This window comes from Calypte anna, chromosome 6, assembly GCF_003957555.1.
Source record: "Calypte anna isolate BGI_N300 chromosome 6, bCalAnn1_v1.p, whole genome shotgun sequence".
NCBI lineage: Eukaryota > Metazoa > Chordata > Aves > Apodiformes > Trochilidae > Calypte > Calypte anna.
In genome coordinates, this window is record NC_044252.1 from 9,343,981 (window position 1) to 9,369,414 (window position 25,434).

The window sequence follows — 25,434 nt, forward strand, 5'->3', positions numbered from 1 at the left end:
GTCATACAGCACATAGAATAATGCAAAGCCACATCAGATACCCAAATCTCCAATTTGGAACTGGAATGGCATTTATGCCTATACCAAATACCCAGTATTTTTTCCACAGGGAAAAACCCCAAAAACCTCACAGAGTAGTTACACCCAGCTGACAAAAAAAAACCAAAAAAACAAACCAAACCAAAAAAACACCCAAACTAAATGCACCTTTATACCTTTATTTTGGCCAAAAACTGTCTGAAGCCAAGCTGAATTTTCCTGTCTGGAACCAGAAGAGGGAATATTACTTGTGCTTACACCTGCCCCACTCAGATGTTACATTGCTCTTGTTTAATGAGGTGTGCAAACACAGTAACTCTGTGCATAGCACACTGACAACAAAGGTTGCTCATTACATGCCAGTTTTTTATCTTTAATGATCATTTATGAGCCCGAATCACCACACATATGTGAGGTAAATAGCGCGGCTAAGAACTATATGGGCATTTACAGAGAATAACTCAGCACCTAAGAACTACCATCTCATCCCAGATTTTCCAACAAGTGCCATTAAATTTAAAATCTACACCAAGAAGCCAAAGTAGGCAGCATGTGCCACAGATGGACAGGAGATTCTGTGACTCCTACACAAGGGCAACCAGACACAGCTTTAGTGTGGAAGAAGCTTTGGAGAAGCAACAGCAACCGTGCATGGGATGCAGGGCAGTGCCAGCCAGGTAAGGCACCCTGCCTCTGCTCTAGCACCTGCCTGGCTCAGGAAAGACTTCAACATCACACAGCATTTGCCCCAGTCATGCCAGCCTTGGGTTAAACAAAAAGCAGAAAGCCAAAACACACACACAGCTAGCACACAGCTAGAGGGTATCCAGGCAGTTTTAGAGGCTTTCCCTTCACGGGAATGTTTGGTGTCCGTCTTGCAACTATTTCCACCTCAGCTTCTCCCATACCTCTTCTGTTACCCTCCATGCTTTTTCATGTTCTCTGTAACTAACTTTTCTGCTTGCTATGTCCATTCAAAAAAATGACAGAGCAAAGATGATATTGCTATCATTTTTTTTCCTTTTTCATCAGGTCTGCCTTGTGGAAATCTTTAGTGCTAAGCTCTTCACAGCAAGTTCAACCACTGAACTGTGGCTGTACAACAGACGGCCCCAGTACTTCCAGACTGAACATGACCTGTTTAGAAACACTCACCTGTGGGCTCCTGTGAGCACACCTCCAACTTCAGTCAAAAGATTATGAATTTCCATAACCAAGCCAACGTTTCTATTCAAGGTTTCAACAATCATATTTATTCCTTGGTTTAAAAGGTTTTGGTTCAACAGTTTTATAAACAGACTTCACAAAATGTGCAATATTTATTAACATCATTCTTAGTTGCAGTAGTAGTTAAGATTCTTTCACCAGGAAGTTTACTTCAGTTATGTGACACAAGGTTGGTTTTGCTCCCCCTCTTCTCCCTCCCCCAACTGGCACTTCACTGTAAATTGGAGAAACTTTACAAAGACAAAAATTAATCTAAGCATGATGTTATAAGCACCTTGCCACAGCATTACCTTATAGTAAGGCAATTTTTTTGTTTTGTAAAGTCTGATTGTGCAAATCAATATATAGGTGACAGAAATGTCAGCCTATAAGGATCAGGTCTCATTTTTGCTTCAAGGTTTTCACTCTTCTGCACCCCCCCTCCCTTAAAAAGAAAAGTTCAGCTGATAATACAGCTGAATATACCCCTCACAGAGTGAAAAGAAATGACAGTAGACACAAGGCAGAAAACACAGTGAATAGTAGACGAAATAAGACTGTTCTCAAAAATAAAAAAAGAAGTAAAAGAAGAAAAAGAAAGTGAACAAGCAAAAATGGAATTTTTCTAGTGGAAGAGGATTTGGGGCTTCATAAATAAGTGGAGAATTACTAAAATACTTCGCTACACCATATAAAAAAGCACAAAGTGTTTTCCAGTTGTCACCTAAGTGCTAAATGCAACTTTGTAGGAGTAAGTATTTGGAGGCAGCTTTGAGCTCTGCTTGGCACAGGCATTCCAGCAAGGTAGTGCTGCCAACAGCAGCAGAAATCCACCCAGTGAGACACAAAGGCCACTGAAATAGAACGCAGTGTCATACTCCTGTGTCCAGTCGTAAAACCAGCCTGAGGGTGAAAATAAAAGAAAAGAATCAGTCAGGAGATAAATGTAAACACAGCACTAAAAGTCAGAGAAAACTCACAAAAAAAAAACCAACCCAAAAAACCCCACCAAAAACCAAAACAAACAACTTGCCCCAAAAAAGCCAAAGCTAAAATTCAGCTTGACCTCTTAAGACACAAAATGGACTTTTTATCAAAGCCAAAACCAGAACACAACCAGCTTTGCCAGATCAAGTGAACCAGGCTTTATTTTTTTTGAAGATTTTTATTTCATCTTTCTATTGTCACTGGGACCAGCTAGAACTATCCATAAGCAAATCTCATTTTGCCTCATCCTGACAAGCTCACGTTCATTTTATAATATTTACCTTGACCTTACCTACAATTGGTGGTCCAAGGCTATTTCCAAGTCCAGCAAAAAACATCAATATTCCATATGCATGGGTCAGTTTCTCAATTCCCACAGTCTTTGTTGTTACATATGGAAAAATTGACCAGTTCCCAGTCAGAAAACCCAAAATCGCAGAAAGCATCGCTAATGTAAGGTAACTTTTGGCAAATGGAATTGCAAACAAGGCCAGTCCCATCATTATTAAGGTAGTTACATATAGATATAAAGTGTTAACCCACTCAAAATCTGCCAGTATTCCTAAAATAAGTTTGCCAACAGCAGTCATAATGCCTATAATGGAAATAAGGGGCATATGATAGTCATCTTCATTAACATTTGCACTTCTTGCTATATCTTCCATGAGCAGAGCAGGAGGAAATCCACCAATATCAAAGAGCAAGATGGCAACAAAGAGAGCTGAGAACACTTTGTTCTTAAAAAGAACCACCGTTTCTTCCCAGTAATTCAAATAGAGCTGCCACTTCCTTTTGGCGAGTTGCTTGCAGAAGTTTGTCTGTTCTACAACTTTCTTTTTGTAAGTGTCTTTCTCATTTACATTTATCGAGCTTAATACATTCTTATTTAAAATGCAATCCTGCTTGTTATCAGGTGTGTTCACACATCTTTCATCAACATAGCCCTTTTCAAGGATGCTTATATTTTCTTCAACAGTCTTTTCTTTTTCATGGTAAACAAAATATTGATCTGGGACTTTGTCTACACATGATTTTTCTGATGGAGGGGAACCATATGACTCCAATGGTCTCATCAGGCTGCCACATGCTAATATATTTAGAGATAATGCACCAACGATTAGCAGACAGCCATCCAGTCCATATAGCTCAATCAGCTCTCTTTGCAATGCTGCATATATGAAGAGTCCAACACTTGAGCCTATAAAAGGAAAACAGAAACTGAGAACATTCTTCAACACTAACAAACTTCTACAGTTCAGCAGCTACAAATACACTGACACAGGTATGGTAAACCACTTATAAATTTCAGTACTAGCCACAGCAAAAAAAAATCATAAAATTCACTCTTGTTTTGCCTTCCAGGTATTAAAATTAACCAAGGCTCAATTAGGTCAAGCCTTAAGGCAAACTGCCTGGAAACCCAACAAAAGCCACTGAAAATTATTGCAAGGAACACTTCTGCAGAAGTTCCCTTTTATTCCACTGGTGTGGATCTGGCATTAATATCTCCCAGCACTGATTGTACTGAACCAGCTTCTCACTAACATATGCTTGGGACAACAGCCTCCTTTAGCAGCTCCTATTTAGTCCATTAATTTAGTAACTCCTCTTGGTGTAAAGGACAATATGAAACAACCTAAAGACCCAGAGAGTGGATGAGAAGGACTGCTGAGTGTCCTTCAAAGACCTTTCATTGGATTAACAGAGGTTGGTTTTTCTAGGATCCCTTGAACATCTATGGGCAAAAAGCTGGAATAATTTTCTGGAAGATTTCAGAATTTAGTCTCCTTTTGAATGAAAAGATTTACAAATGTAAGCCCACACTTCAAATACTCCTTTAAAGATACAGATAATGTGAGGTTATGCTGACCCAGCATTTACATCCTGCATCTCCAAACTCCTTCTCACCTGTGATCTCATGTAAGAGAGAAGAGAGAGAAAAGAGCTTAATGGAAAGTTTCCTCTCTTATTAACCATGGCACACAGGCCAAGCTACTCATTAAATTGCTTTCATTTTAGTGAATATCTTTTTTAACCCACACCATACACCTGCACGCATGGCTACTATTTTATCTGAAGCCTGATTTTACCTGTTCACTGCTGACGATGATTTGAATTAAGAAGTACTTCAGGATGTAACTGAGAAAAATACAATCTGCTATTCTTTATTGCCAGAGTAACTAGCTGTATCAGAATTGAAAAGGCAGAGAGAATGATAAAAGTCATACCTGTTGAAATCAGACCAAGTGCAAGGCCTCTGCGTTTGTCGAAATACTGGCAAGTGATAGTAACTGTTGCAGTATACAAAAGGCCACATCCAAGCCCTTGAGGAAAAGACAGAAATAAAACATTCAGCTTACTCTGGGAAATGAACACCCTTTTTCAATTGCCCAGAGAGCACACCCTGGGTACAGAGGTACCTTTTAACTCTGGCTCAGCATCAGCCATACCAGTCTCATACTGCCCCAGCCTTTAGGCTGCCTGCACTGTGCCACCTCCCTCTCCTTCTACCATCCCTGGCTGCAGAACCTGCATTGTGCAGCCTGGCTTTGAGCAGCTCACCAGCTCAGGTTCTGTGCTACGTGGAAGGGTTATTGCAGCCTTCAGTCCAGGGGCTGGCCCCAGGGAACAGCAAAGCTGAGTCCATGTGGCACTCTGCCCAAACCAGCAGGCTGCTGCAGAGAGCTGCTCTGGGTCTGGTATCAAATTAACTGTGTCAGGAACCCAGGCACTTGGCTGGGTAGCAGGGACCCAGCACAGAGGGGCAGGTCACCACCTGCTAGGAGAACAGGACTTTCACAGTGTTGTGGAGAAAACATTGCTCCCTAATGAACCCTAATTCATCAAATTAGAATGAGTTCATGACAAAATTGCTGAACAGGTGTTATTCTTTTAAGGCTGGCACATCATGCCTGCAAAAGATCTTCAGCTTCTTCATCTCTAACAATCAGGTCAACAAAAGAAGAATTCAGAATTTTCAAATTCTGATGAACATATGTATTGCCTTTATCTTTCACTACATGGTGACAACGTGCCTGTAAAACACCTCTCCCCCAGAGAGTATTGCTTGATGAATCAAGTCCAAAAATACCACTGCCTTTATGAATTGGTTTCCCATTTCAGATTCATAAATCAAGACTCAAAATACTAAAGATTAAGTCTCTATATCAAGGAAAGGTGTTTCTTACCAACAACAATCCCATATGAAATATACAGAAAGTATATATTAGGTGCAAAACTGCTCATCATGAGGCCCCCAGCCACCATAAAGCCACTGAAAATTGCTACTGGTCTTGCTCCAAAAGATGATACACATATACTGCAGACAGGACCTAGAAGAAAAGCAGGAAAAATATTCCTACTAAATACCAGCATCAGTGAGAACTTCTAAAAAATATGTCTGTAGAAATGTTTCTGGCAATGATTTTTTAAATATATATTAAACAACAATTCAGAATACTCATTTTTAACAGGAATCTTTAAAAAGAATTAGCTGCAAAAACATGCAAGATCAGGCTTGCAAGACTTTTTCTGCTCAAGGAGAAACTGACATCAAGACCACAAAAAGGTACAAAGGTTGGGAGGTGGAGAGCAAGCAACACAAACTGTAAATACAGGATGATACATCCATACCAGACTGTATGCACTGGTAGGGACTTGTACAAAGTCTCTGAAAATGATCTTTCTCTTTAGGTACTAAAAGAAGTTAGACCATGAGCCAGGCTTTAGCCAAGCAGGTATTTTTTGACAGAGCTACAAAACTGTCTCAGAAAAAATGGTACCTGTACTCAATATAAGAGATTTATAAAACTGAAATGGAAAAATGGTAACTTCTGACTGTAATCATGCTACAAATGCCACCTGGTGCTTACACAGAGGAAATACTTGCAAATATACTAGAAAAAGACAACCACTACTCATCTCTACTTTTCTAGTGAATTAAATACCCATGTATTAGTCATTCTACTAAATAACTGTTTAGTACTAATCTCAGTTTCTACTGTCAAACTGCAGAAACTAAAAATATTAACTGAGAATGTCCAGAGCAATGTTCATTAAGTTAGTGAGAGGCTTCTCCCACTCTTTACCCCACTCTCCCCAATATTTCCTGGTACATTGGTTCTCCAAAACAAGAGCTAAGTGCAGGCAACATTCGTACTCTGACTCTTCAGCCAGTTCTCTTCTCATAGAAATTGTAGAACAAGCACTTATTTTCAGCTGTGTGGCCTGGAATACACCTTTTAGTTTGCAGTAGCATGCAAGCTTGATGCCCTGCATAAATAAGCAAGAAGCAAGGGACTTGGCTTGCAAAAGAAGATCTCTCATCTGAAACGCTACAGTTACAAAAATTCATGAGCTTATATATCAGCAACTCCTCTGAGACTGGAAATTAGATACAGAGATGAATGGTATTATTTAAATACCAACAAAAAACACCAAACCCTGACCACCTCACCTGCACCTTATTCACAGTGACACAAAAACACTCCACAGACAATATGGCCTGCAAAAGGAGTAACTTTGGAGTATGTCATTCATTAAGTTTGGTCCTCCTGACTCACACACTGCCGAGACTTCCAGGAGATGGGAGGTGAGCTCAGAGAGGTGATAGGAGGTAACAACAGTTGGAGCTGAGAATGGTGCTTGCCTAGGTTTGCAGAGAGGAGCTGGGAATGCAGGCAAGGTTTGTGTGTGGTTACCAGCCATGGGACAAGCAGTTCTGGCAGACAGGAGAACAGATTCATTAGCAGGTGAAACAATCCTCAAACACAAGACAGTCAGAACTTTTGTTCCATGTAAGAGCTATCTGTCCCAGGAATATAAACGGAAACAGGTCTGAACTGGAGCTTCTCCAGACAGAGTTAAAGAAGAATAGAGAAAAATGTTCTGCCAAAGTGGGGTTTGTTTGGATTTTGGAAACGATGAAAAGGGAAGATGTGAGCACTCACTGCTTCTCAAGAGTCAGCATGCTGTGGGAATGGAAGTCAGCCAGAATAACCTGGGCAGAGCATCTTGCCAAGAACAAGAGCTGAGAGAGTCAGATTGTTGCTTCATCTCAGATTTAATTACTAGAACTGGCAAATTAAAATTGGTATGTTTCCTGAAACCACAGGATATAAAAATAAACAAAGGATTGAATCTGTATTACATAAAAGATTCATCTACACCAAAAGAACATTAGGTAGTGTTAACATAATTTAATTAAGCAGAGAAATTTGCACTCTTCCTAGTCTTTATGTCTCACCCACTACATTGCTAGAATAATCAGGATTTCCCTTCCACCTGTTCTTCCTATCGTGACACAGCTACATTCAAGGTCACTGTCCACTCTGGGGTGGTGGTACTGGTACAGATTGCACTGATCTCTACTAGAGGATCTGAGGTGAAGCTGGACCCTCTCTGACTCCAAGCCAAAAAAGGGAGACACAGAGGTGAAAAACTTATCTTCATAATTTGACAAGGACTCTCGCCTATGCAACACCATCAAAAGCACCTCCGACACGGTCCAAAGAGATGCTCTTCTAGCTTCTCCAATTTACACAAAATAATCCCAAAGGAGAACAGAAAGTACAAAGAGATCTTTTTTACTTTGACATGGAAAACAACCTGCACAAAACTAAAGAACCTGCTCCAATAAGCTCAGTATTAATGTGTCATCTCACACAGCAAGAGATCTGGCAGCTCATCAATGACCCCGCTTATAAGAAAGAACTCCAGCATAAGCATTAAAACAGTTATTAAAGATCTCCAGGATGAAAAGAAAAACAGCTCTGTCTTCTCCTACACGCTAGGTTCTACTTTCACATTTCCCCCATTGTACTGCCAGAAAATAAGTCACAAAAGAAAACCCCCATAACAGCCAACATCTTTGTTATTTTCCCTGCCTCCTTGCATTCCTTTCCTTTCTGTGTTTCCCAAAGAACTGACATTTTACTCCCACCGTGCACAGTACCTTTGGTTATTACCATGGTATTTGCCCAGGAGTTCACTGTACAAAAACATGTTATTCTCTACAAGCAATTCAAGAACAATGGGTTCAGACAGTTAATTCTGGTCAAACATCCATCTTTTCCAGAGTGGGACTGAAACTTGGGTTGTAAAGTCCTGCCCTGTGGATTTTGTTCAAATTGGGAATTCTGAAGAACAGTAAGAGTCTACGTACACATAAAAAACAGCTCTTCAGAAAACATTAGGGTTTTCATTTAGTTTAGAATTTTACAGAAAGATCCTTCCACTGATAATGCATTACTCACAGTAATGTGAACATAAAAATAAAATCCCAGGGGCAATCCTCAATAAGAAGCATAGAAAATGGCTTTTAAGCCAGGATTTTCTTCAGTTTGCTGAGCTACTCTGGGACTTAACACTATTATCAGAATAATAGTTGAAGACATGGATCAATATTTACCTCTTTTAGAAGTAAAATCCCTTGAGACTTTTTTTCTTGCAAATGATATCTCTTAAAACTACATCAAGCTCTATCAAATAAGAAACCAGTCCAGTTTATAAGAATGACAGCTGCCTCTAGGAAGAAAACTGTATGGTTCTGAAAGACCTAAGAAAGCAGCAAAGGCAAAGCCACTGCTCTCCAGTACACAGACTGCCAGTGCTCTATAGCCAGTAATACAATTATCAGGTCCTGCAGGGGAGCCGTCAAGCAGATCCCTGGACAAAATGGGAAGCAGCAGCAGAAAAAATCAGCTCCTACATTAGATCTTCAAGCTTCCAAAGATGAAGAAGTCCTAGGAGGAATCATTTATATGGTGATATTTTCATGATTTTTTTGAATAAGAGTCATGACACTTGGTGAGATCTGGGTGTGACTGTGAGTCCTTCCCAAGATGTGAAAACAAGCCATCAGCTGCTCACAGAGGAACTTTATAACTACCTTGATCTCCTGATCTCCTAATGTGCAAAGCTGTTTTGTTTAATGGACATCAAAAACAAACACTGTTATTCAGCTTTCTCACATGAAGAGAAAAATATCTTCCAACTAACACTCCTTTCCTTCACTTCCCATCTCAAAGGTCCTCCCCTCCTTCACCTCATAGACACAGAAAAGCTTCTGCTAAACAAACAGTTCTGGACAACTGAATTCTTGTTCTTATCTTCTGCATCAGTCTGACCCACACTACTTGTTGGTATCTGTCTGAGCCTGTTGAAACTGTAGAGTAAAAGCCATGCTTGTGGCTGTAAGACTGACTGGAGAGAACACAAGAATATATTTTGCATAATAAATGCACAAACCTGGTCATAATAAATATAATTTTCTCCAATTTTTTGTACTTCAGATAGCAATATAGATCAGAAGAAAGCATTTTTTACACTGGACAGCAACACACTCCCAACTGACTGATAAGACCACTCCTTCCTGACGAAGTTATTAAATACTTCTCATCTTTGAATGAATCTTTGGGATAACTTCTCCTTTGCCCACATACTATGTAAAGCTTCCATAATTTGCAGTGAGGGTTATCTATGTGCAGGGCTTCTGTCCAAAAATATGTAGATGCTGCAAATGGTTTTGCAGAGTTGTAAAAGTCTTTCTTGAAAACACAGAATTAAGCTTTTCAAATATTGAACAATGAAAGCTTCAGACTAAGAGAAGCACAACATTAATTTATCAAGAAATGCCTTTCAAGGGGACATCTTCCTTCCCTTTGTGCTTTCTCCATTACTAAAGAGGAGGGGGAATGGGAGGCATAGTGCTCATGTGGCTTGCTATGCCAAGTAATGTGAAGTCAACTCTTACTATAACAGCTGTGGTGACAATTACAGACACCAAAGCCTTTCTTTTGCTTTTAGCAAGTATAACATGGATTTAATTTCAGGCTCCAAATAGATGGACAATTAAGAACACTTGGTGCAGGAAAAATACACGGTCTTCAACAATGTAGTAAATATTCTCCTCTGGGCTATTTTAGTAACAGAAACATGCTAAGCTCTTTCCCTTTCTTCCTAAGCACCAAAAATTACATTATCCATGGAGCTATGTGCAGCATCTGCTGTAGCCTGATCAGCATTAGGACACCTGATATTGTAGAGGAGGTCTTGCCACTGCCATGTGCAGTGACAGGGATGCTTTTCTGTCACTGTTTTAGGCACAATTCTTCCAATGAAGCACAGGGCAGGGCAGGGCAGAAAATGGGAGGGGAGGAGAGGAGAGCGGGGGCAAGGCGGGGCAAGGCGGGGCAGGGAAGGGAAGGGCAAGGGAAGGGCAAGGGAAGGGCAAGGGAAGGGCAAGGGAAGGGCAAGGGAAGGGCAAGGGAAGGGCAAGGGAAGGGCAGGGGAAGGGCAGGGGAAGGGCAGGGGAAGGGCAGGGGAAGGGCAGGGGAAAGGGAAGGGCAGGGGAAGGGCAGGGGAAGGGCAGGGGAAGGGCAGGGGAAGGGCTGGGGAAGGGCTGGGGAAGGGCTGGGGAAGGGCTGGGGAAGGGCTGGGGAAGGGCTGGGGAAGGGCTGGGGAAGGGCTGGGGAGCACGGTGCAGTGAGGGAAGGGGAAGGGGAAGGGGAAGGGGAAGGGGAAGGGGAAGGGAAGGGGAAGGGGAAGGGGAAGGGGAAGGGGAAGGGGAAGGGGAAGGGGAAGGGGAAGGGGAAGGGGAAGGGAAGGGGAAGGGGAAGGGGAAGGGGAAGGGGAAGGGGAGGGGAAGGGGAAGGGGAAGGGGAAGGGGAAGGGGAAGGGGGAAGGAAGTGCTGAACACTGGCCTCAGCAGTGCTGTCTGTGCTGCCAGCAAGAGGACAGAAATTGAACACCAGGCAGCTAGGAAACTCATCTCAATAAACAAGGTGCTGCACTGTGTTTCTGTGTCACAAGTCTAAGTTTAGCTCTTACACAAGTCAGAAATAAACAAAGCAGAAAGCAAATCAATACACAAATATGAAAGGACTAATGAGCATCAGCTTCTTCAAAAAATGTTTAAGACTACATATACAGAGGAAAGGGCAGAGGACACACAGAACCTTTTTCTGTGCCAGCTGGTATATATATATATAAGGATATTTCCTTTTATTTAGAGAAATTATGGTACTTATACTGCAATTACTGAACTTACCTCCCACTGCTGCAGAAGCCACCTAATGTCATTTCCAGTGCTATCAATGAAAAAACCTTTCTGAAGAAAATGGATACTAACTTTTTCCCTGTATGTAGCTGGAAATCTATCAAAACTGCCTTTATCTTTCCAGTCTGGCACCTACAGCATCAGAAAGGTGATGTTAATGTGGAAAGGGCTCACAAAAGAGTTTTAATTAAAAGTGAAGCTGTCTCCTGTATCAATGGCAAAAAGATTGTATCAAGGTACAGGCTTAAAAGAAAACTTAGAAGTAATTTGATTGCAGTCTCTGGAGATGTAACCCACTAATTCAGGGGCACTTTGAAACATATCACTTACAGATAACAGTATTCATCATCTGAAAACTGAAACTAAGCAGCTTGTATCACAAGATTACATACTTTTAAGGAGGGAGTTAACTACTTAGAAAAGTTGTAACAGATGGAAAATGCACTAAACATATGTATTCTAAAATAATTGAGAATTACAGTATTTTTGGCATATAGATTTCTTTAAAAGTACCAGTACTTGAAAACGCATCTTTGGGTAACTGTGTCAAGAGACTGGAAACAAAAATAAAGGAGAGCAAAGGAGAGAACAAATACTAAAAGAGTCAAGCTAGGCACAGTAAAAAGCAAGGGGACTACCAAAAGGCTTTGGGGTAAAGCTGTCCTGTTACTAACATTTCCACATGCAATATTGCTGCTGAAATCAGCTTGTCTGTAGAGACTGTTGAGTTACTAATTTATAGATAGCATCTTTTCACATACATGAAAATATGCTAATTTGGAAAAATTTTATTACCTTAATCAGCTACTTAATATAGACTATAACACACAATGGTTACACCTGGCCTATAATACTGGGACCTACAATAGCAGAGATCAGAACAGAACCAAGTTCTCTTTTCCTATATTCATGAAGAAGGCCTAACATCTCAATGCGTTATGTCAACAGTTCCACACTGACAATGTTTGTTCTTTATGCTGGTGACAAAGTCTGAAAAAGGCCTGCTATGAAAAATCTATGAAAAATTGTGACTTGTCAAAAGCATTCTAGTTTTAGGTAGAGGTTATACTACTTAACATGCCCTTTCACTAAGTTTAATTTAAGTAGCTATCATTAAGATCAGATCCCAGCTTAGTGAGACAGCAAGACCTTCCATTTCATATATATATATATATATACATATATGTATATATATATATATATGTATATATATATATATTGTTTTCAGTCCACTCTAGCAATATTGATGCAATTATATGGCCCTTACTGCACTTTTTTTTTTAAAGGTATTAAAAATAGGAATAATTATTAAGCTTCCAAATCCAAAACCAAAAGAATATAAACACAATGACAGGCAAGGTTCCTCCTAACCTGTCAAAATTTAAAATAATTTAATCATTCCTTATGAAAAATCAATTACAATAGCAGCTTTTATTTGTATTATTCTGTTGCAGAAGTTTCTATTTGCTATAAACTAATTTTAAAATCAAACAGTTAGTCTGATATGGTTCAAGTTCTTTAAAAAAAAAAGTCAATTAGCAAGCCAGATACTAATTTTTCAGCTCACATGACTGTGACATTTTGACACCACTGACTATTGACACTTGCTCACAGTGGCAAGACAGAGGGCACTAAGAAATCTGGAAACTAGCATAGTGTGGACATATGAGAAAAAGGGCTGAGGCTTTTGTCAGAGGAGCAAGCCAGAAACTTCTGTTCTCCAGGGAGAAGGTTTTTCTTCATCTCTTCTTCTGCAATCCCCTTCTGCCTAGTTTATCTTCAGTAATTATTTTGTCTATCCTTCTTTTCCCCTCACCTCATTCTCTCGCTCAAATTTATTTAGGTCTGGATCTGTTCATATTAGAAATTAATGCCCTTAAAACAGGAAAATAAGAAAGATGTTCTTTCCCCACTTAAACCCTGGGAATGAATATAGTCTTCTTGTGGTTAATGATCCATCTGCCCTTGCCCATTTTTGTTCTGCCTAGTGATATAAAACCCTAATATGAGTGTGACACTGGTATTAGGCCAGTTATAGTGTCATACAAAGCAGTGGTCTGTATAGCTATTTAAATATCAGCTTTTTTTTAGGGAGAGATCTCCTCAGAATCCTGTGCTGCATTTTGTCCACTAAGCTACGTAATTGTCCACAGCAATTGCTCTGCTGACAGGCAATTCTTTCCAAATTCTTCAAAAATGTAAGACTTCCCTTGCTGACTCTGGAAAGCAGAAGTTAGTTACACTAGCCAGTACAGTACCTATGCTTGATATTAAAACAACAACAAAATGGGCCTATGGACTTTCAAAGTGGTGTTTTATTTCCCTAAATCCCTGATGTAACTCTCCAAGTGACAATGTCTTACTAAAGAGAGGCCTCAAGTAAAGTTGTTTTATTTAATGCCACTGTTATCCATAACTTTCCAGGATTCAAAGGCATTTTTGCCTCAAACAGTGGAAAAAAGACCTCACCCATCCTAACTGCTGGGTTTACACTTCCAGAGCTGAAAAATGGGTAGCTGGCTTATTAATTGACTTCTTGTTTTTAAAGCACTTGAACCATTTCAGATTAACAGCTTGCTCTGATTTTAAAAATACTAATGCAAATGTTAGTATTGGAGCCTCATTTTTAAAACAATGAAAATAATCTCATCAACAAAATTACCATTCAGTTTCCCAGAGTTTGTTTTTCCTAGTGTATTCTAATACAATCTACCTTAATTTTCTAAGGTTAATATTTTTATTGTTCTTTTACCATTGCATTCTCTCACTTTATATATAGTGGAACTGTAAATGTAATCTTACCTGTCTTAACCTAAAACAAAAATGCAGTATTCTCATTTTATCATTTGCAGTTGTCTTTAATATAATTCCAACAGCACACACGGATGAAACAACACATCTATTAGAAAGAAACATGTCAACTTCAGACAGATCCTGCTTCTACACTTACTGGCAAGCAATCCGATTCCATTTGCTAGTGATCCAACCCAGGCAGTCTTCCCTTTCCCTTCTCCAAAAGTATCCAGCCATTCTAGATACAAGACTCCCACTGCCAGCGGTGATCCATAACACAAGAACTGAGTGAAGAAGGAAACAACAACAATCACCCAGCCCCAGCCACCATCTGGTGGTTTCTGAAATACCATTTTCTCAGATGAGTGCAGATGTACAGGGAGAACCTGGTGAACAAAAAACAAATAGAGCAGAGCATTAGAAATGTGGCTGACCTAGGTTTGCTAACACAAGTGAGCTGTACACTTTCAAATAGAGCCTTATCTCAACCATCCTTCAAGGAATATGTGCAACACAGCATGTAGGCAATGCAAATAAGTTACCATTAGGTACTTCTACCTGTTCTGCATAATAAACAACAGTACACAAAGCATTAATAAGCCATGCATACATCAGCACTCCATTACAGCAAGGGAGGATCTTTTATTTTCTGAATGCTAAATAGGCTTTGTGAAAACCTCAGGCATTGATATCAGCCACAGTTCCAGGACAGAATCACATGGCCACCTGCTGTTAAGACCTCTGATATGCTGAGTGAAGCAAAAAGGCTTGAAGGACAAGAAAATCTACAAGTATAAAAGAATTCCAAGAAAGAATTTAGGATTTAAAAAACCTCACAAGTATAACAGTATTAGTTCAAGGTCAAAAAATAAATAAATCTCTACTTAGTCGTAATCTCAGCACATTACTGTGTGTTTTAGCAAGGTGTTTGCCACCAGTGTACTCTGGGAGCAGCAAGCCAAGAGGAAGACTGACATTCCAGAAATAACAGTTCAGTGTTCTGTTCTGTCAAAGGTAATAGGTTATGTGTAAAGGAATGATGCATCCAAAAATCGCTTTGTACATAATAGGAAGTGAAGCAAGTTCTAAAACTGTGTACAGGTGTGGTGCCTTAAATGCCAAGACTCAACAGCATTAGATGCACAGACATAAAACTCCTACAATCAGTTACAGTGTCTGCCCTCCGTGCAGTTCACACACATCACCCTTCCCCAAGCTGGCAATGACTGCTGGAGCTCTTTAAGTACCAACCTTCCTCCTCTGTATGGCAAGACCCATCATCTATGCATCTATGGCTTTAAATAAAATCTAGGAAAAAAAAATTACAGATTTTCCAGACGAAATTGGTTCAGAGTTTGGATGACTCCAGTGACACTGTGAGCCCCTGTGTACAACACTAACCTGCTTTCCCCCTCTACAGGGAACAATCTGCTGAAGTGATGATGACAAAACTCATGTTCTGTTCCTGGCTCTCTCACTAACCAGATGTGTGATTCTCAACGATTTTATTTCCTTTGCCCTGTAAGATAGAAACAGATAAGATCTTACCCTGGTTTTCTTCATGATATATTCTCAAGGACTATCTTCTCACAGCAGATTATGTGTTAAGTCTGCTGCAATAACAGATCTGCTCTGGGAGACCCCCCAAGAGGCAAAGCACAAAAATAAACACATCACACTGCCTATTTGACTTACAACCCAGATCAAACAGAAAAAAATTACTGCTGTATGAAAGCAAAGGTGTAATGAAATAAACAATAACAGACCTGCCATTCAAGTTCCTCACAGTCTTTGCTCCAAAAATTTTTAAGAATTTGCATGGAACACTTAACTAAAGCTACAGCATAAAATTTTGAGTAATAATTACTATGGAGACATGAAAAAGGCCAGTTCTAGTTTACAGATGCACACTTAAATGTTACTCTGAGGGCAGATACTTACAGATGACAACAAAAAAGTCCTTCAGCTTTCTACAAATGTAACTTCATGTGGCAACTCTATCTGCAGCAAAAGAGCAGAAAAGCAAGATTTCAGCTGAAGTATCACCACAAAAACAAACACAACTCTGAAAAACTGGTGTCTTCACATTAAATTCCTTCTTTTTAATATCTTTCCAGAGGAACTTCAGAATTAATCAAGTTATCTCAGTGGAGAAATACTGATACCCCTCAATTCATTAACAGATGACAGCAGCCTTGACTCTCAAAGTAACAAAAAAAGTATCTACTAATCTAAAATAAACTTGAACATGCTAGGTCCTTCAGAAGTGATTTACTGGCCTAACATACTGACAGCACTTCAAGAATCAGTATTTCCAGTTACAAATGTTACAAAGTTGTATATTTCAGACATGCTTATATTTCTACACAAAATACACAGTCACAAAATAGCTGACACATGCATCTCTCCAGGCATTAATAAGTGCCACTTGGATTGTTTTGTCCCTGACTGGAATAAAAATGGTGGAAATAAGTAACAGCTTCAAGAAGACACTTCCACTGAGATAATGCAAGGAAGTCTTTAGAAAACCATTAAAATAATGGAAAAAGACAGTGAATAACCCTAACTTGTACTTGTTTAAAAAGGAATTTTCAGAAAGCAAACACATTTGAGCTGTTATATTGATTTCTACAATATCGATGCCATAAAATTTGGCACAGAGACAACTCTTGATTCAGTTCTGTTATTCTAAACATTTGGTGGGAAGGAAGGAAGGGCAGGGGAGGAAAAGTTTTCATAGTCTTAGGTCACACAGTATTTTCTATTAGAAAAAAGAACCTCTGGAACAGTTCCCCATCTGTTGCAAGTCTGCACAGCTTTATTGACTTTAACCAACTGCTCCCAACTTATGGCAGCAAAAGAGCTGACACTCGCAAAATATTCTGACACTTCCTATTTTTCACCACAGATCTCTCTTGCATCTTTTATCTAAAAAAACAGAATTTGCATGTATCAAAAACATCTCTATTTTCTATACACTTCAAACCATTTAAAGTCTTCAATTGTCAAGGAAAAAGTGAAAACCACTGCCATTTTCCCTCCAGAAATCATTCTCGAAGTGAAAACAGATATATGAAATCCCAAAGTTTGTTTTTTAAGAGCCAACTTGACTTGCTTCTCCTTCCCTTTCTTGCAGATTGCTCCTCCACCTCATACCACTGTATGGTATGGCATGGTTTTACCTTCCCTGAAGCATGCATGATGTTCTCCTGAAGAGAGAACAACAGCCAAGAGCCCTGTATGAGAAGACTGTTCCCCAGATTCCTCTGTTACAATATCTAGTTAAAGACATCCCAGTCAACCAAGCTGCTGCTGAGACTGTGGATATCAATCCACCTTTTACTGGTACATGATTTAATGCTTCTCTAAAAACAAGAAGTCATGGTATAAAACTTCAGTAGTACAGACAAGAGCTGACAGCAAGAACTAAATATTTGCTGTTCCAAACACTGCCTGCATGGGCATGGAATCTGTGCACTGACTTGAGGGGGACCCAAATTGCTTTTTATTATTTTCTATCTGTGTGGAAGGAGGACACAGGCTACAGAGATAAATGCATCAAAAAAAAAAAAAAAAAAATCAGAAGCCCACGCAGAAGAGAGCAGTTAATAGTTTTGTTTTCTCTTGGAACCATCCAGGAAGACTTGTGTGATCCTGGAAACAGAAAAACAACCATGGGTTTAAAATTCAGGTGGAAACTGGTTCACAAAGATTACTGTTCACAAAACTAAGGATGTTGTTTCAGATGCCAGGAAACTTGCCTACATCAAAAATACCAAAACAGATAAATGAAGCATAAAGAATTAAACTGTAACTTGAAGTTTGGTCAGAAAAAGCTTTCCAGTGAGTTGTACTCACTGCGAATAAGAATCAGAGGACAAGAGCTGCTTGCTGAAAAGCCTTTACTAGCAACAACAAAAAGAAAGCCTAGAGAACAAACTGAACAAGAGTTTTAATGTGGAAAGAGAGGCGTCTGGCTGCAACTATTTCCTTTTATCTAAGCAGCTGCACCACAATATTGAGCTCTTTTCTATAAATCTTGAAATCTGGGCTAAAGCTGACAGAGGAACACAAAAAAATAACTGGTCTACAGAGCAAGAGTGTGACTGAAACATTAGCCCTCAGCACAGAACCTTGTATTAATCTGTGGCAAAGGGGATCTTGAGAAAGACAGTAGCAACATGATTGTTTCCAGTTTGTTATTTGAGCAGCCAGAGTCCGGTTGAGTATCCTGCTTTCTATGAGCAGCACATGGATGCAAAGAAAGCCAATATCAGCAGAATCACTGTGTGATTAATCACTGTGTGATTAACACTCAGCTAATTCCAGTTTTGCAAAGCACTGGTAAAATTAAGACGGTACCAACCAGAATGGTAACACCGCTCATTTTAAGTTGAATTAGATTTGATATAAATTTATATTTCTCGGGCAATGTTCTTGCAAGTATCAAGAAACAAATCAAAATACCAGAACAAAACTTACCGATAACATAAAACTGTTTTTCCATTGTGCAAAATGGAAAAACATGTAAAAAAACCACGTCAACCAGAGCAGCACATACACCTGCCAGCTTTGTCCATATCTGTCAGCTCAGCAGAACCAGTCCTACCTGTTTCCAGAGCCTCACTGCTCCAGAGGGGAGGGGATGGAACCCCCCACACAGAAAATATAAATGCCTGTCAGTCTCTGGCATGCATCCATGTAGACAGACGTAAGACAGCGTTGCTATAAACCACCAGACAATCTCATTTACCAGAGAATTCCTCTGAAAAACGAGAGCACGATGTGCACCGCCTAGTGCATCCCAACCTGGGAGGGCTCCCCTTGGTGTCTGCTCTCTCCACCGCTCCTTGTCCCTTGGCCAGGTCCTCGGTGAGGATGAATGGGCTCTTATAGCTCCCGCCTCACCTCTCCCCACGCCCTCGGGAGCCAACCCACACCTCCGCTCCAGAGGGTCACGTTACACATTTACGCCTTCCACCACCTCCAGACAGACCCTTTGGACGGGAAGCGCTCACCCGCGTAGTGACAATAGCCAAGAGGTCGCCCTCGCCGGCCCGATGCCACTCACAGGGTCCCGCCATGGCTTCCGAGACACCGGCAAGCGGCAAGCACCGATGCCGACAGGAGCCCTACCCCATGTTCCCACGGCAGGCACTGCACCACTGCTGGGTGCCCGCTGGATGCCAACAGACACCCATAAGGGACTGCGGGAGCAGCCAGCGCCGAGGGGTGCTCACTGCAGCCACCGAGGGGTGGATGAACGTCGAGTAGCACCACCAGGGACGACGGCGTCCTGGCGGGCACTCAGGGGCGACTGTAGATCCTGAGCCAGCTCCTTTCCCCGAAGCCCGGGCGCTGCGGAACCCCCTGCCTGGACGGGCTGTCCCCTCCCGCCAGGGGACCGGCCCGGGCCCACCCAGGTGGCGGCGCCGGCCCCTACGGTTCCCGCCGGCCAGGGCCCCTCGCTCCCCTCCCCCGCGGCCCTTCGACCATAGCCCGGGTCTCCCCGGGGAGGCGCCGGCGCCGTCCCCGTTACCTGCGCCCCGCGGCGGCAGCGGCGGGCGGCCCGTGGGGCAGGAGCCGCCCCCGGAGAGCTGGGGCAACCCCACATCCCGGGAGCGGTGGGGCGGGGCGCGGCCGTGGACGGTGCCGGCACGAACCGGTTGTAACTCGGACGGGGGGAGGAGCTGGCGGGGGCCGCGACAGCCTCCGCCCGCAGCCCCGAGGAGATGCGGGGGGGTGGGGGGAACATACACCGCCCCGGCAGCCGGCCCAGCCCCTGCTCCCGCCCCTCCGAGCAGGCGTACAGCGGCGGTTCCCCTCGGCTGCGGACCCCTGTCCTCCGCTTACTCCTCCGGCAGCTCTTGGCCTCGCCGCCTCTCGGCTTCCCCCTGCGCCGCTATCGCCGGGGAGAGCCGGACACCCGTCCTCGGCTGAGGGTCGCCCGAGGCGGCCGCAGCGGAGCCGGGGCAGGAACCGCTCTCCCTGCGGTGCCCCTGCCCGTCCCGAGCGCAGCCCCACCGCCCTGTGTGAGGGCCTTGCTCCAAGGCACGATAAAAAACCCTACCACCATCCCTGCTCCTTACATTCGCATGCCCGCACTGAAGCCTTTGATGGCAGGAGCAGGACCGCAGCTCCTCCGGGCACACCGCAGCTGCCTTCAACCTGCCCGGGTACCAAAGGCAGCGCACCCGCTGCAGGACGGGGATGGGGGCTGGATCCCCGCCAGCATCATTGCCCAAAGGCCGCAAACTCGCACTGAAAACAGAGATGCATGCAGCGCACACACAGCACCGCTTCCCCGGCCTGCTAGCTCAGGTAAGAGACAGCTCACTTCTGAATCAGAGCAACCACTGCCTTTAGAGGCAGCTGCATCCCAGCTCAGCGTGCACGGCACGTTCAGCGCTGTTCGGCATGGCAAGGTAGCAGTCAACAAGTTAAGCCACCTGCAACTTTCACCCTCCAAGACTACAAAATCTGTTGCAGAAGTTAACTGAATACTTGGCCAGTATCAGGCTCTACCCATGCCTGTGTGTTCAGACTGATAGCTCTGCTCTTCTCCCCACGCAATTAGGTCAGAGCAGGTACCCGTACAAACTAGGTGAAAATGCAAACATTTCCAGAGTTAAATGAAATTCCAAGAGCTGAAATATGCCTAGAGCTGAAATTCTGAAGCAATCTCAGCTGTTTACAGCCTGTGCTTTTCCTATAGGTATGGCATAACCACCCCTTTCAGACCAGAAGCTCAGTTACACTCATCTATGCAATATTTACAGAGGTTCATGAACTTCAAAGTATCTTTTAAAGCACCTAGATCCACCACTCAGTGTTCAGGTGAATTTTAAAATTAGAACCTGCTACTGGAAGGACAGACTAGAAACTTAAATAAATTGAGAATAAAATGGAGAACTTAAATAAATGGCATTTAACTTAATAAGGAAACAGTCTTCCAGAACTACAAAGTGTTATCACAAAGAGAAAGGAACAAATTGCTCTGCACAGACACTAGACAACTAAAAGAGATGAGTGGGCTTAAACTCCATCGAGGGATACAGCTTTAGGTGTTCAGAGAAGCAAGGGCAGCTTGTTACTGGCAGAGATTTCTTTGGGAGATAAATAAAGCTCTGGTTCCTGTGACTGTGCCTGATGTATATATTTTGGTTTTTGCATTCTGTAGAAGCTTAAAACACAACGTAGAGGGCTAAAATTAAGCACAGGCCATTTCACTCTAGCAATATTGGTTACAACCATCTGAAAAACTGATGAAGAACATTTGTATATTCCCAAGTAGCCGTACTTGTGAACAGCAGCCATACTGCATACAAGGATCTTGTAGTCATGATGGTTAATCTGAGCAGGAACATTCAGAAGAGCTGAGGTATATTCGTTACAGCATTCACTGAAACACACTGGATGTTTATGCAGAGGAAGCAGTCTCAGTTAGGTGCAAGCCAACTTTAGATCACAGGCAGCTTTGGACCTGAACAAGGAACCCCACTTGAAAATAGAAATGCACTTTCAATTGAATACCTGTCAATTGTAATTGCTTTGCTTTAACTTCTCTGGATGCCCTCCTGATCACAAGTTGACTGCTTTTAATTAACTCTACTTTTCATATGAACATGGCAGTCAAGCACATTCCTTAATTTTGAAACAGCAACCTTACTGACAAGAGACAGACCTGTGAAAACAAGCTGCAGAAACAACAGTCAAGAGGAATGAGTTCTTCCTCCATGCCTCCTTTGTCCTTGTTTCATAATAAGCAACGCAGCTCCCTCCAACTCTAGGTTTCTGCCCGCTTGGCCTACAGTATTTTGGCAGCTGCCATTTAGCCTAGATTTCAAATCACTCTTTAATCTTATTTCTTCACTTCAGAAACCCTTCCTACAGGGCTTTCAAAGGCCAGTGAATTCTAACAGTGCCATAGCCACACCTTTCACAAAGCCACACCAAGCTTTTGTTCCACACACCAGAACAATAATTCTAAAATCCTCACTTTAAAATAGAAAATGAACATTGCATAATGCCTACACATCTTTCCCTTCCCCAGTCTTGGGGGTTTAAGAATCCAAAAGATAAAGGTACTCACATAGGGGGTGAAAGGCAAGGGATGAAAGGGATGAAAGAAGCACCTAGTTAAAAAGTCACCTTATTTTTTGGTAAGCCATACTTGCAGGATATGTAGCTTTAGGTCGCTAGAAGTTGTATCAGTATACATATGATCTAGAAAAGTTTTCTACTCTGCAAACACCCCAAAACTGACCAAAAAGGAATTATCACCCTTGGGCAAAGGGGGGAGGGAGTGGAGAGTAATGTCTGGGGCTTTTTGGTTTGTTGTTGGTTTTGTCTTGTTTTTAAAGGAAGGTGCATGATCTGCAAAGGAGAAAACTGTAACTACTTGATCAACTACTGTCCTGTGACCTGTGGTCCAGATTAAGAAGCACCCTTTTGTGCTTTTGTAGCCTTTACATAATCTGTGGAGAAGAAGAGACTGGAATGAAGAGGCCAAGATAGTGTGTCCGAAGTTCATAGTTTTCTTACATGTTTTGTTAACTTCCTTGTGGAAAATGTCCATTAATGATTGAAGGGAACAAAAGGTGAGGAAAGCAACCAGTAGTTTGACTAGAGTTTAATTTAAGCAATGTATTAAATATCTGTGCACTTACAGAGTCTAAAGGACACTCATTTGTCTTCAGCAGCCTTAAAGGCATTACTTCAGTAGTTATAATTCAACCCTTCATGTGAAAGGCAGTAAGAATGAGGCTTGTCAAGTGCTGTTTGACCACATTAAGCAGGGTCATTATACCTTCTCTTAGATTTGTGGGAAAGATAGTAAGATTGCTTAAGCTGCAAAGAGGACAGATTTCCCCTGAGATGCCAATAAAGTACTACAAACCCCTTGGTGTCCTCAGAGATATGCTGAATGGGAACTTACCCTGCTTTGAGAAGATGAAGATCTAGATGCAGAACTGGTTCCCTCGGCTGGTTCCCTGTCGCTGCCAACATGCAGTGTGGTGTGTCCACACCACTACCTTCTGCAGAGGCCCTATAACATGGGCAATACCTGAACTAGGTGTTCAGATTAACAGTATCACCAGTCTAACCACTGACTGACAAATTGTTCATCTGTGTATTTCTGAATGGTGATTTGTAAATCAAGTTTTTCACGTTATCTATAAATCTATCTATCTATATATGTAGAAAATAAACATCCCATGAAAACCTCCTGCAAAACTTGTAACAAAATGTAGTCATCATTTAGATTGAAAAATTATAATTTATTTTGTTTTCACTTTTACATGACTGAAAGTTGGGTTTAAGTTTGTTTTTTGGTGTTTTGTGGCTCTTACCCTACACACAGAGGTAATGAGGACACTAAAGGATTACAAGAAAAAGTTATTTAAGAAGAGCGGTCTTATCTTTCTCCTGACTTAACTACTCTTGCTATGCAACACAATCAACTAATGTTGCTGCAAGAAATATTTTTCTCCTATTTCAGAAGTAAACTTGCTTAGTAAAAGTTCTTTGTAACAAACTAGGGGACTATGACCATTTTAAAATGTCAGTTTCTGAATCTGCTGTGTATATTTGCATTCTCTAAGCTGATACAGGAACTATTTGGGTTTGTGAAATAAAAATGTTTTAGGTATTAGAACACTAAGGAAAAATGACAGTAATTTAAGGCTATTTTGAAAACAACTAAAAGACAACAGTGCACATGAAATGACAAAGAAGTGCTGGCAGCATGAAGTACATCTGCAAAGAGTGTGAAATGAAAATAAAATTAGCGCTGCATCTCCAAGCAAAGAAATTTATCAGTTCCATTTTTCTAGAGGATCCACTTTCAGGGAATATAAAGTAGTATATTTTTATTATGGCATAAATCTCTCATGACCTCTAGGTTTGCCATAACTTCACCAAGATCCATGCCAGCACAGACCACAAGTGCTGTTTTTTACTAAGATACAATTTTTCTGTTGCTAAACCTCATGTCCCCATGTAGCACTGATCTTAAGTGTGCCTCCCAGCAAAGCTAAACCTGAGTTAACATGGTGAGTATTACAATAAGATAGTTCAGAATGCACTCATTACTTTAGGGAAAAGATTCAATTTTCTTTACTGATCAGAAGATTCATTATAGAAAAAAGGGCCAGAGCCACCTCAAAAAGGAGCAAATAAAGTATATACAATATAAAGATCAATAATAACTTAATAAAATATTTTTCTCATTTCTAGACATCACAATTCCTTATGGGCTACTGTATAGTGGGCACATAAAGAGCTTGCTTCACTAGAGGGATTTATGCTACCTCTGCTTTCTGTTCTATTCAGGAGTGTCACGTCTCTTGTAAATTTTATTTTGCATGAAGCTTCATGTCTTCTACCGTTTCTTTTACCTTCTACCATAACAACCTCTATTAGAGAATATGATGCAATTTTTTAAATCACATTTTTACTTTCAGCAGTGGATGGACAGAAAATAGAGAAGAAATGGATCCTTAGTATTGCTGAAAAGCAGTGTGAATTGGAACAAACCAAGTACCAGAGTGTCCCATCTTGCAGTCTCCTGGGTGACAGCTGCAGTAATCAGAGCTGTGGCAGAGGACATGATGAGGTGTCAAAAATGCATTGAAAAACATCCTATAAAAAATAATGATTCATTTGTTACACAGAACTATCTCCAGCTTCTGCCTGTTGAGCCCATGACACAGTGAGGGCTGTTACCAACCATATCACTCTGATTTCCCAGTGGGACTCATGTAATATCCCAGTGGGGATCATACAATATTGAGTCAGCTGAATGCTCCAGATATCTTTGGTTTCCCTTTGGTGAATAGCTTTTAGTCTTTGAAAAGACTGTATAAAATCATGGACCTTGCAAACATGGGCCAAATAGATGACTTCAGCTACAGAATAAAAAGATTACAAATTTCACATATCAAAGGCTAGTATTTTTGTTGAGGTAGTCACCAGAGAGAGCATGAATACTGGAGACAGCTCCTCAGAAGTGGTGTTTGTTTATTCCTTGCTGACACTTCATCTGCTGTTTGCCAGTAGAGGACACTGAAGTTCAGTGGCACAAGTTTATCAGGGCAGAAGTAGCATAATTCCTGTGAGACTGCAGAGTACAGGCACACGCTTTTCATCTTGCTTGAGTATTAAGTTAATTTAATAGAGTTGAGTTAGCTTTTCTCTCAACTTAACTACATTAAAATACTGAGCAAGGCATTTATTTCCTGTCAAGGGAATGGAGAAGCTAATAGAATCATAGAATCATAGAATCGGCTGGGTTGGAAGGGACCTCAGAGATCATCAAGTCCAACCCTTGCTCCACTACCGCCGCAGTG

At 41.5% G+C, this 25,434-nt stretch overlaps 2 protein-coding genes across 9 annotated transcripts; one reads left to right on the plus strand and one right to left on the minus strand.

Annotated features, from left to right (window-relative positions):
• Positions 1-1,343: 1,343 nt before the first annotated feature.
• Positions 1,344-20,295, minus strand: SLC16A9 (solute carrier family 16 member 9). Of its 8 annotated transcripts, XM_030453285.1 has the most exons (9): positions 19,623-19,671; positions 18,837-18,951; positions 16,025-16,084; positions 15,485-15,602; positions 14,241-14,469; positions 5,421-5,564; positions 4,461-4,556; positions 2,525-3,430; positions 1,970-2,148 (listed from the first exon to the last, which is right to left on the minus strand). In XM_030453285.1, the coding sequence occupies exons 5-9, from the start codon at positions 14,434-14,436 to the stop codon at positions 1,970-1,972; spliced, it is 1,521 nt and encodes a 506-aa protein (XP_030309145.1). In that variant the 5' UTR covers positions 14,437-14,469; positions 15,485-15,602; positions 16,025-16,084; positions 18,837-18,951; positions 19,623-19,671. The 8 variants fall into 8 exon arrangements, with proteins under 8 accessions (XP_030309142.1, XP_030309148.1, XP_030309149.1 ...); XM_030453287.1 differs by lacking the exons at positions 18,837-18,951; positions 19,623-19,671 and adding an exon at positions 20,173-20,295; XM_030453284.1 differs by lacking the exon at positions 18,837-18,951 and having other exon boundaries at positions 19,623-19,706.
• Positions 19,816-24,719, plus strand: LOC115598515. The gene is made up of 2 exons (XM_030453179.1): positions 19,816-20,404; positions 24,550-24,719. Exons 1-2 carry the CDS (start codon positions 19,816-19,818, stop codon positions 24,717-24,719), a joined length of 759 nt encoding a protein of 252 aa, XP_030309039.1.
• Positions 24,720-25,434: the final 715 nt, after the last annotated feature.

What these genes read in the sequence shown, in the direction of transcription:
- SLC16A9 (XM_030453282.1), bottom strand. Translation starts at nt 19,697, where the DNA reads ATGTGGGGTTGCCCCAGCTCTCCGGGGGCGGCTCCTGCCCCACGGGCC. An exon ending in GCTGCCGCCGCGGGGCGCAG is followed by an intron (nt 14,470 to 19,622) that starts GTAACGGGGACG and finishes TTTGTTCACCAG; the next exon opens with GTTCTCCCTGTACATCTGCA. An exon ending in TTCATATGGGATTGTTGTTG is followed by an intron (nt 4,557 to 5,420) that starts GTAAGAAACACC and finishes CTTTTCCTCAAG; the next exon opens with GGCTTGGATGTGGCCTTTTG.
- LOC115598515 (XM_030453179.1), top strand. Translation starts at nt 19,816, where the DNA reads ATGCGGGGGGGTGGGGGGAACATACACCGCCCCGGCAGCCGGCCCAGC. An exon ending in TCCCCGGCCTGCTAGCTCAG is followed by an intron (nt 20,405 to 24,549) that starts GTAAGAGACAGC and finishes TTTTACTTTCAG; the next exon opens with CAGTGGATGGACAGAAAATA.